Consider the following 14,674-nt stretch of genomic DNA (forward strand, 5'->3'; position numbering starts at 1 on the left):
CAATATGTAAATGTATTTTTTCAATAGCGCAAGACGCGAACAAGATCACTAGTTAAATACATATATTGCATAATAAATTGATTGTGAATAACTAATATATATATATATACACGAGAGTAGCGGTGTATGAATGATTTTTTATAAGTAGTGTCGATATTTAAAAATTAATAATTGATATAATAATATTATATTAATAAAAACTATTGAAAATGTACTAATAAACCATAAATCAAGTAAACTACTTTAACTCTTCTCGGCGCAATTGATTTATTTTAGCCTAATTTGACTAGAAATAGGATGTTGGAGGTTCGAATCCCTTAAATTAAACTTTCCCTTGAAAATGCCTCAAAAATAAAAGTCAAATTCGGTCTTGCTGGGCTCGAACACGGCCACGCTGAAAAGATTGACAATTCCGTTTGCGCTGCAAACCAACGAGCAAAGAAGCACAGACGTCCAAATAGTGTCATTAATATTATTTATAGTAATATCTTCTCTTTTCTAGATTTTTTTGTATATAAAATACTTAATTTTTTTAACGAAGCAGGTTCGATTAACACCCCTTGACATAGAGTGAGTTCTCCCCTGTACGAGGGGCTGAAGTCTTGGAATATCTACACCTTCTCACAATCTATTCTGTGCCCAGAGTCACCTTATCCTAAAGAGTGTCAAATGACATTCACCGCTAATCAATTAGATTAAGAATTTGATTTTTATGTATATATTTAATAGGTTTACTCCCTTATTTTATTTTACGTGTATTTACTTTTTGATATTTTGATACATTTTAATATTTTTTTTAGCTATATATCATGGAATGAGATAATATAGTTTAGATTATCATACAAAATATTTATCCAACGTACCGTGAGAATCACCATCACCTAATTTAGTAAAATATTTATTGTCTTTCTCATTTCTCATCATCAACTAATTGTTATATATATATATACTAGATAATGGTGCCCGTGTTATGCACGGGCCCAATAATATTAATGGTATGTTTTGGGGTTAATAACGGAGTTTTTGAAGCGATTGTTTGCGTGGATAAAGGAATAAGTTTTTTTTATCACAAACTTGTACATTCTTTGACACTATTTAAGGCATAATAAGACTACCCATATACTATATTTTTGAAATATTTTATGTTGTCAATTATCATGATTTATAGTATTTTTATGATAGATTCACTTCAAGCATCAGTGGAATTTTTTGTATTTTTTTCAAAACATATTTTATGTTGTCAATTATCATGATTTATAGTATTTTTACGCAATTTTTAAAAATAAAAAACACAAAAAAAAAAAAGACAAATAAATTAAAATGGACCCAATATATGTTATTTTTGTTGTCTCAATTTATGTGACACAAATAAAAGTTGGAGAGTCATCCAAATTTTCATATTTTTTTAAAAAATGTTTTAAGTTATTAATTATTGTGATTTATAATATTTTTATGTAACTTTCAAATAACCTACATTACTAGTCACTTTGTCCTAATTTATGTGATATGGATAAAATTACAAAATTAACCCTTTTAAAATGTCTTTTAGATATTTTAAGTTGTTAATTATTATTACTTATAATACTTTTTTGATAATTTTAAAATGATATGTGTTATTTTTTCTGTCCCAATATATGTGAGCCTGATAGAATTCTGAGAGTGAAGCTATTTTATTATATAGCTTTTAAATATTTTAGTTTGATAATTATTGTAATTTTTAATGCAATGCTTTTTAAGTCATTTGTAAATGATATATGTTGCTTCCTTTGTCCCATTTTATATAGTATAAATAAAATTTCCAAAACCAACTCAATTTTTAATATATATTTTTAAATATTTTAAATTATTAATTATTGCGTTTTATAATATTAAAAAAAAATTAAATAGAAAATGTACAAAACTTGTATCAGCCTAAAAAATGACCACGATAATTCGAAGCCTACAAAAAGCAATAAGGTTGTACGTAATTTTAAATACTTAATATATATTACGCTGTTTGTCTCAATGTATGTAGCATAGATAAAATTTCAAGAGTCAATCAAATGTTGTTAATTGTTAAGATTTACAATACATTTTACGTAGTTTTCAATAATTTCACATTAAATAATACATATTACTACTTTTGTCTCATTTTATGTGACATTGATAGATTAATTTTAAGAATCAGTCAATTTTTTTTTTTGTGTTTTTTTAATAAATATTTTAAGTTGTCAATTATCACGATTTATTATATTTTATACATAATTTGTAACGATAGATTAATTTCAAGAATCAATAGAATTTTTTTATATGTATTTATTTTTGAAATATTCTATGTTGTCAATTATCATGATTTATAGTATTTTTACGATAGATTCACTTCAAGAATCAGTGGAATTTTTTGTATTTTTTCAAAACATATTTTATGTTGTCAATTATCATGATTTATAGTATTTATACGCAATTTTTAAATAAAAACACAAAAAAAAAGACAAATAAATTAAAATGGACCCAATATATGTTATTTTTGTTGTCTCAATTTATGTGACACAAATAAAATTTGGAGAGTCATCCAAATTTTCATTTTAAAAAAAAATGTTTTAAGTTATTAATTATTGTGATTAATGGTGTTAAATTGTCCAATAATATAAATTTTAAAGGTACAACCATAAAAGAAGAACGTACAACACTATCTAAGCACATGTAACACTTGTCATGTGCTAAGTAGTAGATATTCCCACTTATTATATATAGTAAAATAAAAATAATACATATTACTACTTTTGTCTCATTTTATGTGACATTGATAGATTAATTTTAAGAATCAGTCAATTTTTTTTGTGTTTTTTTAATAAATATTTTAAGTTGTCAATTATCACAATTTATTATATTTTATACATAATTTGTAACGATAGATTAATTTCAAGAATTAATCGAATTTTTTTATATGTATTTATTTTTGAAATATTTCATGTTGTCAATTATCATGATTTATAGTATTTTTACGATAGATTCACGTGAAGAATCAGTGGAATTTTTTGTATTTTTTTCAAAACATATTTTATGTTGTCAATTGTCATGATTTATAGTATTTATACGCAAGTTTTAAATATAAAAAACACAAAAAAAAAGACAAATAAATTAAAATGGACCCAATATATGTTATTTTTGTTGTCTCAATTTATGTGACACAAATAAAATTTAGAGAGTCATCCAAATTTTCATATTTTTTTAAAAAATGTTTTAAGTTATTAATTATTGTGATTAATGGTGTTAAATTGTCCAATAATATAAATTTTAAAGGTACAACCATAAAAGAAGAATGTACAACACTATCTAAACACATGTAACACTTGTCATGTGCTAAGTAATAGATATTCCCACTTATTATATATAGTAATAGAAAAATATATATAGAAATGACATATTTATTATTTAACTAAATAATAAATATGTAACTAAAAATCTTGTTAGCTTTTGGTTGAAAGCTAACAAGATAGTTACAATGATAGTTGCATTGTGGCTTATTATATTTATATATATGGGAAAATGATAAATATATCCCCGAATTATTGTAAATGGTATGCAGATACCCTCCGTCATACTTTTGGGACATTGATGCCCCTGCCGTCTAAAAACTAGAGCAAATATAACCTTTATATTAACTGACATACACGTGTCATAATCTTATCCACCGACCCGAAATTTATTAAATATCGGATCGACGGATAAGATTGCGCCACGTGTCCCTATTTAGTCTTCCGTTAGAGTGAAGGACATATATGCTCTAGTTTTTGAACGGCAGGGGCACCAATGTCCAAAAAGTATGACGAAGGGTATCTGCATACCATTTACGATAGTTCAAGGTTATATTTGTCCTTTTTCCATATATATTGAAAAGAAAAGGAGTATATATATATATATATATAATGATATGCCTTCTTTTCTTTCAATACTAGCTACTATTCGGAAGTGCATTAAAAGTAGCAAGAAGAAAGCCTAAAGGCACAAACGTTGTTCGTTCCTTTCATTAAGTAGGTAAAGTAGCGTGGATAGTTGTCATGGACATAAAATCGATTAATATTTTTGTATCTTGTATTTATCTTTACTCTTCCGAATTCCAATTTATTTGATTGTTTGAACTTATAACTTGTATAGAAATTTGTAGTGTTTAATCCGTGAGCTCTTAATTGTGCCTCGTTGTTTGAATTTTGATCCATTTTCTTAATTTTGAGGACTCTGATTTATAATTGTAGGAGAGAGAGTGGTAATAATGACAATCCGTTTTCGACTAATTAATAAGATTGAAGTAAAATTGCAACATTTAATTGACTCGAGAACTTTTTTTGACATGATTTTATTAACTCTTTCATTTGACTTGGTGTGCCACGCCATTTGAGAAATGACACCAAATTGGGTCTATGGGATAAAATGAATGTTGAGCTTAACAAATTAGGCTCATCATTTATAGCTCAGTTAAATGGACTGGAATCTGGATTGAACTTTAATTAAATTTATTTTTATTAGACTTATATAATTAATCCAATTACATTGACTAATATTATTTATTTGATCTAATATATTTTAAATTTAGAATCAAATTATTTTTAAAATTAAATGCGATCAAATTTTGAGTGATTTCAAAGTTATTCTTGTTGTTGTTATTATACGGTGTGTCCTCAACCGATTTCACTTAACTTCACTTATTTTACCTAATATATGTTGTCATAAAAAATATTGAATAATTTTACTTACCAAACTTAGGTTGATATAAAAACAGATTACTTTGCATTTCTGCTAAGATTTTACCCATATTTGATTTTTACATCAAATTATCTAAATTTTATGGTTATTTTTACATCAAATTATCTAAATTTTGTGGTTATTTTTACATCAAATTATCTAAATTTTAAGGTTAAGTGATAATTAAAATATTATGACTAAGTGATTAAAATATTATTGTGAATTAATATATTGTGAGTGTCACGAAACTGATCTTAGCGTGAATGAGTATTTTCTGAGTGTCATGGGACGAAGGTGTGTTGAGCAAGCCACTGTGACGGGGTTATTCCCACCAGGGCGGGGAAGCTGTGGCGGTATGGTGGCCGCCATAGTGGGCCAGTCGAAAATAAACCCCAAAAACGTCGTTATTCTGCAATATTCGTTTTTGAGATCTAGGAGACGACCCGAGGCGATTCTTGACAGTTTTTCACCATTCTTGAGGCTAAAGGTAATGTTTTCGCTCATCGAATCCATTTTTCAATCCGTACAACTTATAACCCCGATTATATATTGTTGGGGGAGGGTTTTGAATTGTTTTGGATGGTGGGAAAAAAGCCCTAGTTGCACCTTAGGATCATAAGTTGGGTCTTGGGTTATTGGGTTTGTCATAATCCGGGTAAATTAGACCGTAATTATTGATCCCCGTATTGAATTGTTGTTTGTAGACCTAGAGCAAGCGGAATAAATCCGGAAAGGGAAGAATCAAGTTTCTTAGGAGAATTCAAGCTTTGTTCGAGATATGTGATAGTTGTGATTTCATGTAGGTGTGATATATGTTAGTAATTACTTCGTTTTAATGCATGTATGTATGCGAATGTTGCATTATTGATCACACTAATCGTAAATGAGTATGATTGAATAATTGTATGCCATGAATCAACACTTGATTATATGTTTATGAGAATGTACGTTGTAATTGTGATTATGGCTTGTTGAATGGGTCGAGTGTTACGTTCCAACACACTAACTTGAATCGGGTGCCACATTTCGACGCATATATGAGATCGAGTGTCACGTCTGTCACACTAACTTGGATCGGGTACCATGTACCGGTACACTAACAGTTTGGGTGTGGGTTCCATGAGAGGACTATTGACTTGTCATATTGATGTATTTTGAGCATGTGGATTTGTGCGTTGTTCGTAAATGATAATTGATATTGTATATGTTTGGGGTATACATGATTATTACTGTTGTAATGACTTGTATATGTTTCATTTATTGGGATAGCCGCGTAATCTTACCAGCACACTGTGGTTGTGTATTGATATTGCACTTGCTCTTTCTTTGTTGAGTACAGAGCATCTTCAGGCAGCTACTGACAGACCTCGTTTAGAAGATCAGTGATTAATCGAATTCAAGGGTGAGCCAGTTCTTCCGAGCTGCCATGAGTTTTCTTTTGTTTAGGTCCACATCTTCGGACTTAGACCAGTACTTAAGTTTTCTTATGTTTAATTGAGTTGTACCCATTTCCTTTAGACTTATAATTCTTGTTAGAGTTTTGGTACATTGACTTTCAGGTTCTAGGCGTTATTTCCGCAATCGTTTGATTAAGACTTTTGGAGTTTATGGGAACTCTATTTTTCCTTTAGTATTTAAATATGCTTCTGCAACTTTAAATGTCTTAGTTTTTGGGTGAATTGTTTAGTTTGGGTTGTAGTAATGGTTCTCCCACCGAAGGGTTAGTGTGGGTGCCAATCACGACGGTCTGGGTCGTGACAAACATGACATTCAAGGACATTATGAGAACGCTTCTGACAACACTTCAACAAGCATTCTGGATTGAAGAAAGTTACAACATCAATTACATAGCTCTTCGAAGGAGTGGTCAACAGAGTTATTCTTGGAGATTGACTTGAAACAACAAAGTGTCGCCCAACGTTTCCGGAGATCAAACACATCTCAAGGAGGTCTACATCATCCTACATTCGAGAACACGCTACTACCATCCCTCGAATCACAGAGAATTATTAGGAGAGAAGAACCAAGAGAACAACAGAATTGTACTCTTGAGATTCATTAATAAATATCACATTTTTCTTTTATTTATTTTGATTACAGTTAATTTTCAGTGCTACGAAAATTTGTTGCGAACAATACTGAACTTTCAAAATTTGATATTTGATATCTACTTTTAATTATTGAAACAAAACTTTGAAATACTAAAGCAAATATTGAATGCTTACCTCTAGTTAATGAATTATTTACCATATATGCGGACAACAATATTAAGGAGTAATTGGAATGTCTTGAATAACCTATGCCGATAAATTCATAATGTTAGAGTTGAGAGTGGAGATCTAACCTCTATAGGTCATGATTCCTTAAAAGAATAGTACATTAATTATAATACTATCTTATCAAAATAATTTCTCCTTTGATACATAATACTGTAAGGATGTTTAATTTATTGAACCAAACATATTTGATATCTACTTTATCAATTATCAAAATCGAACTTTGAAAACACTGAATACCCACTTCTAATATTTACAAATAAAATAATTAAAAATATATATTTTCAATTAATAACTAGCAATTATTAAATATCACTAGATTTAAAATTAAAATTTATCATAAGCAGAGAAACCAAATATATTATTATATATAGCAATAAAGAAGAAAGAAAATAAAGTAGAATACTCCATGCTAATATAATAACGAGAGGACAACACAAAGTAGAACATAGGCCGGCAAAAACGTCCTCCTCCTAACATTTCCATTGTCCTCTTCTCTCTTTTATATTTATTTATTTCAACAAATTAAAATAATTGTATTTTTTTTTATTAATATAAATTAATAAAAAACAAATTTAAAATTTCATAATATTATTTAATAAGATCAATTTTTTTTATTTTTCACGTGGTGTTCGATATCTACATTGGAGTCTAACTATTTCGAATTCACGCCACATAGAGTCCCATTCAGGGGGAAACACTCCTAATTGAAGATTTTTCATACTAAAGGATCAAATTTGATACATTACGCATCACGTAGAGTCTCATTCAGGGAAGCATTCTATATAAAGAATTTTTTCATACTCATGAATCGAACTCGAGACCTTTGATTAGGGAACGAGCAGTTCATCCACTGCATCACATTTGTTGATGTTAAAAAGATTAATTTTATAAAATACATATCTAATAAAAAATTAAGAGATTTTAAATAAATAGAGATCAAATAATATGAAAAAGAGATGATAGTATATATTATCAAGTAAATATATAATAAATATATGACGACAAGTTGTATTAGAAATATTAAAGTTCAGAACTGGTATATCGATAGCCATGTTGGTCATAAGAATATAAACTGTATCACGTATCAGGTAAAAATGTATATTAAAATATATATTATTTGTTCAATGGAGTTATTTTTCACCAAGTCGAAATAATTAACTACATTAATTAACAATTTCTTTCAACCAACATACGAATATTTGACCCCCAACAAAAAAAAAAAACGACATAGAAATATTAAAGTCAGTTTTTAATAATCAAAATTTAATAAGTATCTTTCCCATGCTTAGTGCGTAAGGTATTACGTAATATTTAACTTATACATAGCGATAGTGCAAACGAGATAACTAAAGTAATATTTACGGTTTCAATAGTAAGAAGTTAAATTTATTTTTTCAGCTTCCGTTTGTTTATAGATTTTGAAATTTAAATTTAAATTTTTGAAATTGTATTTAAATCTGTATTATATTTGATTTTTTTTTTAGAAAAAAAATTATGAGTAAAAGTTTTCAATCCAAAAAACTATTTGAAGATAAATATTCAAAATCTATACTCAAATGCTAATTCAATGCCTATCAACAATGACGGGGTTAGACACTCAAATAAGAAGATTAAAAAAAATCTTATGCAAGGAGGATTAATTCAAACAAATAACTAAAGTAATATTTACGACATTAATATATAAAGTAATTAAACCTACTTTCTTACTTCAGTTTGATCATAGATTTTAAAGTTAAAATTTATTAAGTTATGATATTATATTTTGAAGTTGTATTTGGATATGCATTATATTTGCAAAAAAAATAATTAAAATTTAGTGAATAACGAGTCCCTTGAAAAAAGTTAAAGAATAAATATGATCAAATTTTATGATCAAACAAATATTTAAAAATAAAATTTTAAAATCTAAATCAAACACTTACATTTTTGAAGTTGTGATTTTTTATTTTTAAAATTGTATTTGGACAAGCACTAGATTTGGCAGAAACTCAAAATTTTGTGAATGAAAAGTCCTAAAAATTAGTTGAAGAATAAATATGATCAATTTTTTTGGTCAAATAATTATTTAAAGAGAAATTTTAAAAAATCTGATTCAAAATCTACAATTAAACACTGAAATTTTTGAAGTTGTGGTTTTTGAATTTTGAATATGTATTGAACTATATTTAGAAAAACAGTAAAATTTTGGGAATGAAGAGTCCCCTAAAACTAGTTGAAGATCAAATCTAGTTAAATTTTTTGGTCAAACAAATATTTAAATTTAAATCTGATTAAATATAATGGTCAAATAAATATTTAAAAATAAATCTGATCAAATTTAATGGTCAAACAAATATTTAAAGTTAAATTTTGAAAGTGTGATTTTTGCATTTTGAAATTGTATTTGAACATACTCTATCTTTAGAAAAAACTTGAAAATTTTGTGAATGAAAACTCCAAATTTTTTTAAATGTATCTGGACATGCATTTATTTAGAAAAAATTTTAAATTTTGTGAATGGAAATTCTCAAAAAGTAATTGAAAATCAAATCAAATCAAATTTTATGATCAAATATATATTTAAGGATAAAATTTAAAATTTTAATTCAAAATCTACTATTAAAAAATTATTTATTTTCCTCATTTATATAACATAATTTTTTAACAAATAAAATTATTTTGCAGCTCTTGCCCCGCGCGTCCTACCTACCATGGTATAATACTTTAAATTTAAAATGTTCTATGACCATATCTTATATTATTAATAAAAAGGTGGACTCGAAATATATATTTTAATTTTAGTACTTTCCATATAAAAATTCTTCTACCCAAAAATTACTTTGGAATGGTAGAATTCCTCCTCCTCCTTGTCCTCATATTCATTTACTTATAAATAGACAACACAAGTATTGAAATAAAGGACCATAGATAGAGACTCATGAGAGGGATATATCTTTGAATTATCTCACAATTATTCTCTCTTTTCTCTTCTCAACCTTTTCCTCCTTTTCTTCTTCTTTCAACCTTTGAAAAAATTTCAAAAGAAAAAAAAAGTATTCCATTTTATCTTATATATATATAAAGATATACTTTTCTTTCATCGTTAGAATTATGGAGTTTTGGTTGATGATGATGGTGACTATTATTTGTGTGATATTAGGGTTCATGAAATGGTTAGTTTTAAGTGTAAATGTTTGGTACTATGAAAAAGTGAAGTTGAGTGGTGACAAGAAGTTGAGGTTGTCATTGCCACCCGGTGATTTAGGGTGGCCTTTCATTGGTACTATGTGGTCCTTCCTCAGAGCTTTCAAATCCAACAATCCTGATTCATTCATCTCTTCCTTTGTTTCCAGGTCATCTATCTCTCTCCTCTCTCTTCATACGAGTTCCATATAATTCAGAAATTATCTATGCTTATAAACTAATATATATTTAAAATGTACATATGTCTAATTTTTTATTGTGCCATTGAGTGGTGCAGACAAACACACAAGTCACTACTACAAGCACCTGACAAACTTTTTTTTCTTGACCAAAGAAATTTTTTTAAGTTGGAGGCTGATCTAGAAATTAAATTGTAGGGTTTTAATTTTTAAAGTTTTTAGCATTTAATTCATTGTATTTCTAATTTATATACTTGATATTTATGATAAAAAAATTTAAAAAAATCTTACACATAAATTTATACGTCACATTAAAAGTATTATTAGATCTAGATAAAAGCAAGGTCTATATGTTGCATACGCCCGTAAAAAGAACATATAAATAATTACAACTCTAAACATTTCGATCAACTAGTTGGTCATTGGATTTCTTGATAGTATAATTGTGTAAACTGATATGTCACATGATTCGTGAAAAGTGAGAATTAGTTTAGTTTAATCTATGGGGGGAAAAGGTTGGCCTTTTTTGATAAGCAAAAGGTATTGGAAATTAGTTTGGCGGTTTTGCAAGTAGTGTATTTGGTGTAATTAGAAATGGTAAAAGAAGCATTTGTCTTCATTTAGTGAGTTAACATTTAGTCAAAGAAGAAACAAACATAAGTAGAAAAAGAGGAAAATTAAAACGATTTCATGTCTAGTCAGCTTTTTTATTAATTCGAGGCTCCCAATATTTGTCATTTTACCTGACACCTTTTTTGTCATTACAAGAAGAAAACGACATTATATTAATATTCCCTTTTTTTCAAGCCAAAGTTGTGTGAACTTTAAGTTTTACCTTACACTTCATTGTCTTAATTTGTTTGTTTGATTTTTCCATTAGAAGTGGAAAAGTTAAAATTAAAAAGTTATAAACTAAGAAATTTGAATATATATATTTTCCTATTTACTTGTATTTGTATTCTAAAAAGAGCATATTTTAAGTATATTATGTCATCATCCATGTAATTTGAATATGCATGTGATTATATATGCCTCTTTAAATTTTAGCTTCAAAATCTACGATCAGACAGGAGCTAATAAACTTGGGGATACAATATTGTTTACTTAATATTTCATTTTTGCCACCCCATTAGACAAAGAGGGGGTAGGGGTGAATATATATTTGGATCTCAAGGAGATAAAAATGATTCATGTTGTCTCCTCTTGTGCATTTTCCATGTTTTGTAACAGTACTAGACAGCTGAAATTGTATAAACAATATCCTATTTGACTATATTCGAACATACGATTTCTCAATAAAGTTTTTACTGTTTGAAAGACACAAGTCTTATCTTTAAAACAACAATCATACAAGGTATTAAGTCTAGTCGTAAGTTACTTGCCACTAAAGTGGTAGACAATTGTACAAGATAAGAAAGTGCATTTTAGATAGATAGATAGATAGGGAATGAACACATGCCCCCACTAGCTAGTTAGATAGTATTCTAAGGAGAGAGGGAGAAAAAAAAATATAATTCTAGTTGACTATCATTTTATCCGTAATGACTATTGCTTAGGATGATTTATTAGTTAGCTATAGTATTTTTTTGTGACTATCTTCGTTTGAGTTATTTATTTTTCTATATTGCTTTGCATTGTTTTTTTTTTTGAGTTGAAGGTCTATAGAAAATAGTTTCTCTACCTCTAAGCTAATGGTAAGGTCTACGTATATTCTACCCTCCCCAAATCTCACTTTTATTTTACATTACATAGGATATGTTGTTATTGTCCAGTGTGAATTCCAATCCGACTTTACATGGAGGAGCTACATGATTCAAAGGGGATTCTGATTCCTTTTCGTCAGAAAATTATATTGCACATACATACAATTCCCTTTATATTATAGTGCCATTCTAGTAATTAAACTTGCTTGATGTCACATGTTCGAATCTCAAATGCGACATTTTAACATTTTGACTAGGCCTTGTCAAAATTCTTGCTCTGCCGCTGACTTTTTTTTTAAAATTCTAATTGTAGATTCGGACGAACAGGAATATACAAGGCATTCATGTTTGGAAGTCCATGTGTGATTATTACAACACCAGAAGCTTGCAGGAAGGTTTTAAATGATGATGAAGCCTTCAAGCCTGGCTGGCCTACTTCTACTATGGAACTCATTGGTAAAAAATCATTTATTGGTATTTCATATGAAGAACACAAATGGTTAAGGAAACTAACTGCAGCACCTGTGAATGGTCACGAGGCGTTGTCGATGTACATTCAGTATATCGAAGAACGAGTGATATCAGCATTGGATAAATGGTCATCCAAGGGAGAAATTGAGTTCTTAACACACCTGAGAAAGCTAACTTTTCGAATTATTATGTACATTTTCCTTAGTACTGAAAGTGAACAAGTCATGGATGCATTAGAAAAGGAATACACAATTTTGAATTATGGTGTTAGAGCTATGGCTGTCAACTTGCCAGGATTTGCTTATCATAAAGCACTCAAGGTAATTGAGAAATTGTCCCTTGTCTTTTGTCACTTTAAATGATAAATGTTTGCGCGAAAAAATCATGTCTTATGTATACAATTTACTAGAAAGTTAAAAGGTGTGGATAAATTTTCAGGCGCGTAAAAAGCTTGTGGCAATCTTTCAATCGATCGTGGATGATAGGAGGGCGAGGAGGGAAAAAAGAGGGCCAGAAGACAAGAAAGACATGATGGATATTCTACTTGAAGTTCAAGATGAGAATGGAAGGAAATTGAATGATGAAGAGATTATTGATGTGTTGGTAATGTATCTTAATGCTGGTCATGAATCTTCAGGTCATATAACTATGTGGGTTACGTATTTTCTGCAGAAACATCCTGAGTTCTTCAAAAAAGCTAAGGTAACAAAAAATTCACATTTTTATAAACATTTTTCAATGTTCTGTTTTATTGAGATTTCAATCTTTCGATTCGAAAAACAGGCAGAGCAAGAGGCTATTGTGAAAAATAGGCCATCTGACCAAAAGGGCTTGACACTCAAAGAAATCAGGAATATGGACTACCTCTCAAAGGTGAATTTTTCATGGTATATCAAATTCTGTTTTCTCTTCTCTAGTCAATGTAATAAAACCATTGTGTTGTTCCTTTATAGGTGATCGATGAAACACTTCGTTTGATTACCTTCTCCTTTGTGGTCTTCCGTGAGGCAAAAGAAGATGTTGCTATTCATGGTTAGTTATAATAATCTATCATTAACTGATACGAGGAGATTACGTTAACACAACTAAACTGTATCTTGTTTTTTTTTCCAGGCTATACCATACCCAAAGGATGGAAAGTTTTGGTGTGGTTTAGGAGTGTTCATTTGGATCCTGAAATATATAAGGATCCAATGGAGTTTAACCCTTCTAGATGGGATGTAAGTTTTAACAAACCTTATTGCTTTAGAAATAGTACACTTTTTTACTTAACTATCATAAACTTGATGTGGTTTAGTGTAAACACTGGATGCAGATAAATCATCTGATAATTTTTGTAATTTGTGTTGTGTTGTGAAATTTTTAGGAAGTTACACCAAAGGTAGGAACATTCCTTCCTTTTGGAGGAGGAGGCAGACTTTGCCCCGGAAATGACCTTGCTAAGCTTGAAATCTCTATTTTTCTCCATTATTTTCTGTTGGATTATGAGTAAGTTGTTTGATTGCTGATTCACTTAACAGAGGTCAGGTCCGCGTACACTCTATGTGTTGTTAATTTACTTATTTGTTTTGCAGGCTTGAAAGGAAAAATCCGTCTTGCCCAGTGATGTATTTGCCTCATTGTAGGCCTAAGGACAACTGCTTGGGAAGAGTGAAAAGAGTGTCATCAACTACTAGTGCTGCTTAGAACAAAAAATAAGAAGGCCACATCTCTCTGCATCTATGTGATTTAGATTTTGTTTCTTTGTTGCTGGATATGGACAAATTGCAAGAGCAAGGCAATTTGCTTGGGAATAGTTAGGAACAGAAAATCATTATTTCTTGCTCAATAGAATTATGTGTACATTTTAACAAGAAGATCATTATGGTCTTCTATTTTGTTAAGAATGAATAAATGCAGAAAAAGAGATAGTTGGTTATATTTGCTCATGTTGAATCTCCTTCTTAACTTTTTTCGTCTGTTTACTTCTTTTATAATTTGTATGTATACCTTTGATATCATGATGTCTAGGTTAAGATAAATACTGTATTGATAAACATCAATTCAGCAAATTCATTAGTTTTTTTCAGAGGCCAAATAAATTGATTTTTGGGGTTTTCTTAAAAGGGAAAATTGTATATAATAGCAAACTATTAAT

At 28.9% G+C, this 14,674-nt stretch overlaps 1 protein-coding gene across 1 annotated transcript; it reads left to right on the forward strand.

Annotated features, from left to right (window-relative positions):
- Positions 1 to 9,941: 9,941 nt before the first annotated feature.
- On the forward strand, positions 9,942 to 14,440 carry LOC125833691 (ent-kaurenoic acid oxidase 2-like). The gene is made up of 8 exons (XM_049512864.1): positions 9,942 to 10,333; positions 12,380 to 12,857; positions 12,976 to 13,239; positions 13,321 to 13,410; positions 13,491 to 13,569; positions 13,651 to 13,757; positions 13,904 to 14,025; positions 14,112 to 14,440. Exons 1-8 carry the CDS (start codon positions 10,092 to 10,094, stop codon positions 14,221 to 14,223), a joined length of 1,494 nt encoding a protein of 497 aa, XP_049368821.1. The 5' UTR covers positions 9,942 to 10,091; the 3' UTR covers positions 14,224 to 14,440.
- Positions 14,441 to 14,674: the final 234 nt, after the last annotated feature.

This window comes from Solanum verrucosum, unplaced genomic scaffold (assembly GCF_900185275.1).
Source record: "Solanum verrucosum unplaced genomic scaffold, falcon-dt-bn FXZP01000307.1, whole genome shotgun sequence".
NCBI classification, from domain to species: Eukaryota; Viridiplantae; Streptophyta; class Magnoliopsida; order Solanales; family Solanaceae; genus Solanum; species Solanum verrucosum.

Coding starts and splice junctions, on each gene's coding strand:
- LOC125833691 (XM_049512864.1), top strand. CDS start 10,092: ATGGAGTTTTGGTTGATGATGATGGTGACTATTATTTGTGTGATATTA. Junction 13,758..13,903: donor TTAACCCTTCTAGATGGGAT/GTAAGTTTTAAC, acceptor TGAAATTTTTAG/GAAGTTACACCAAAGGTAGG. Junction 14,026..14,111: donor TATTTTCTGTTGGATTATGA/GTAAGTTGTTTG, acceptor TTTGTTTTGCAG/GCTTGAAAGGAAAAATCCGT.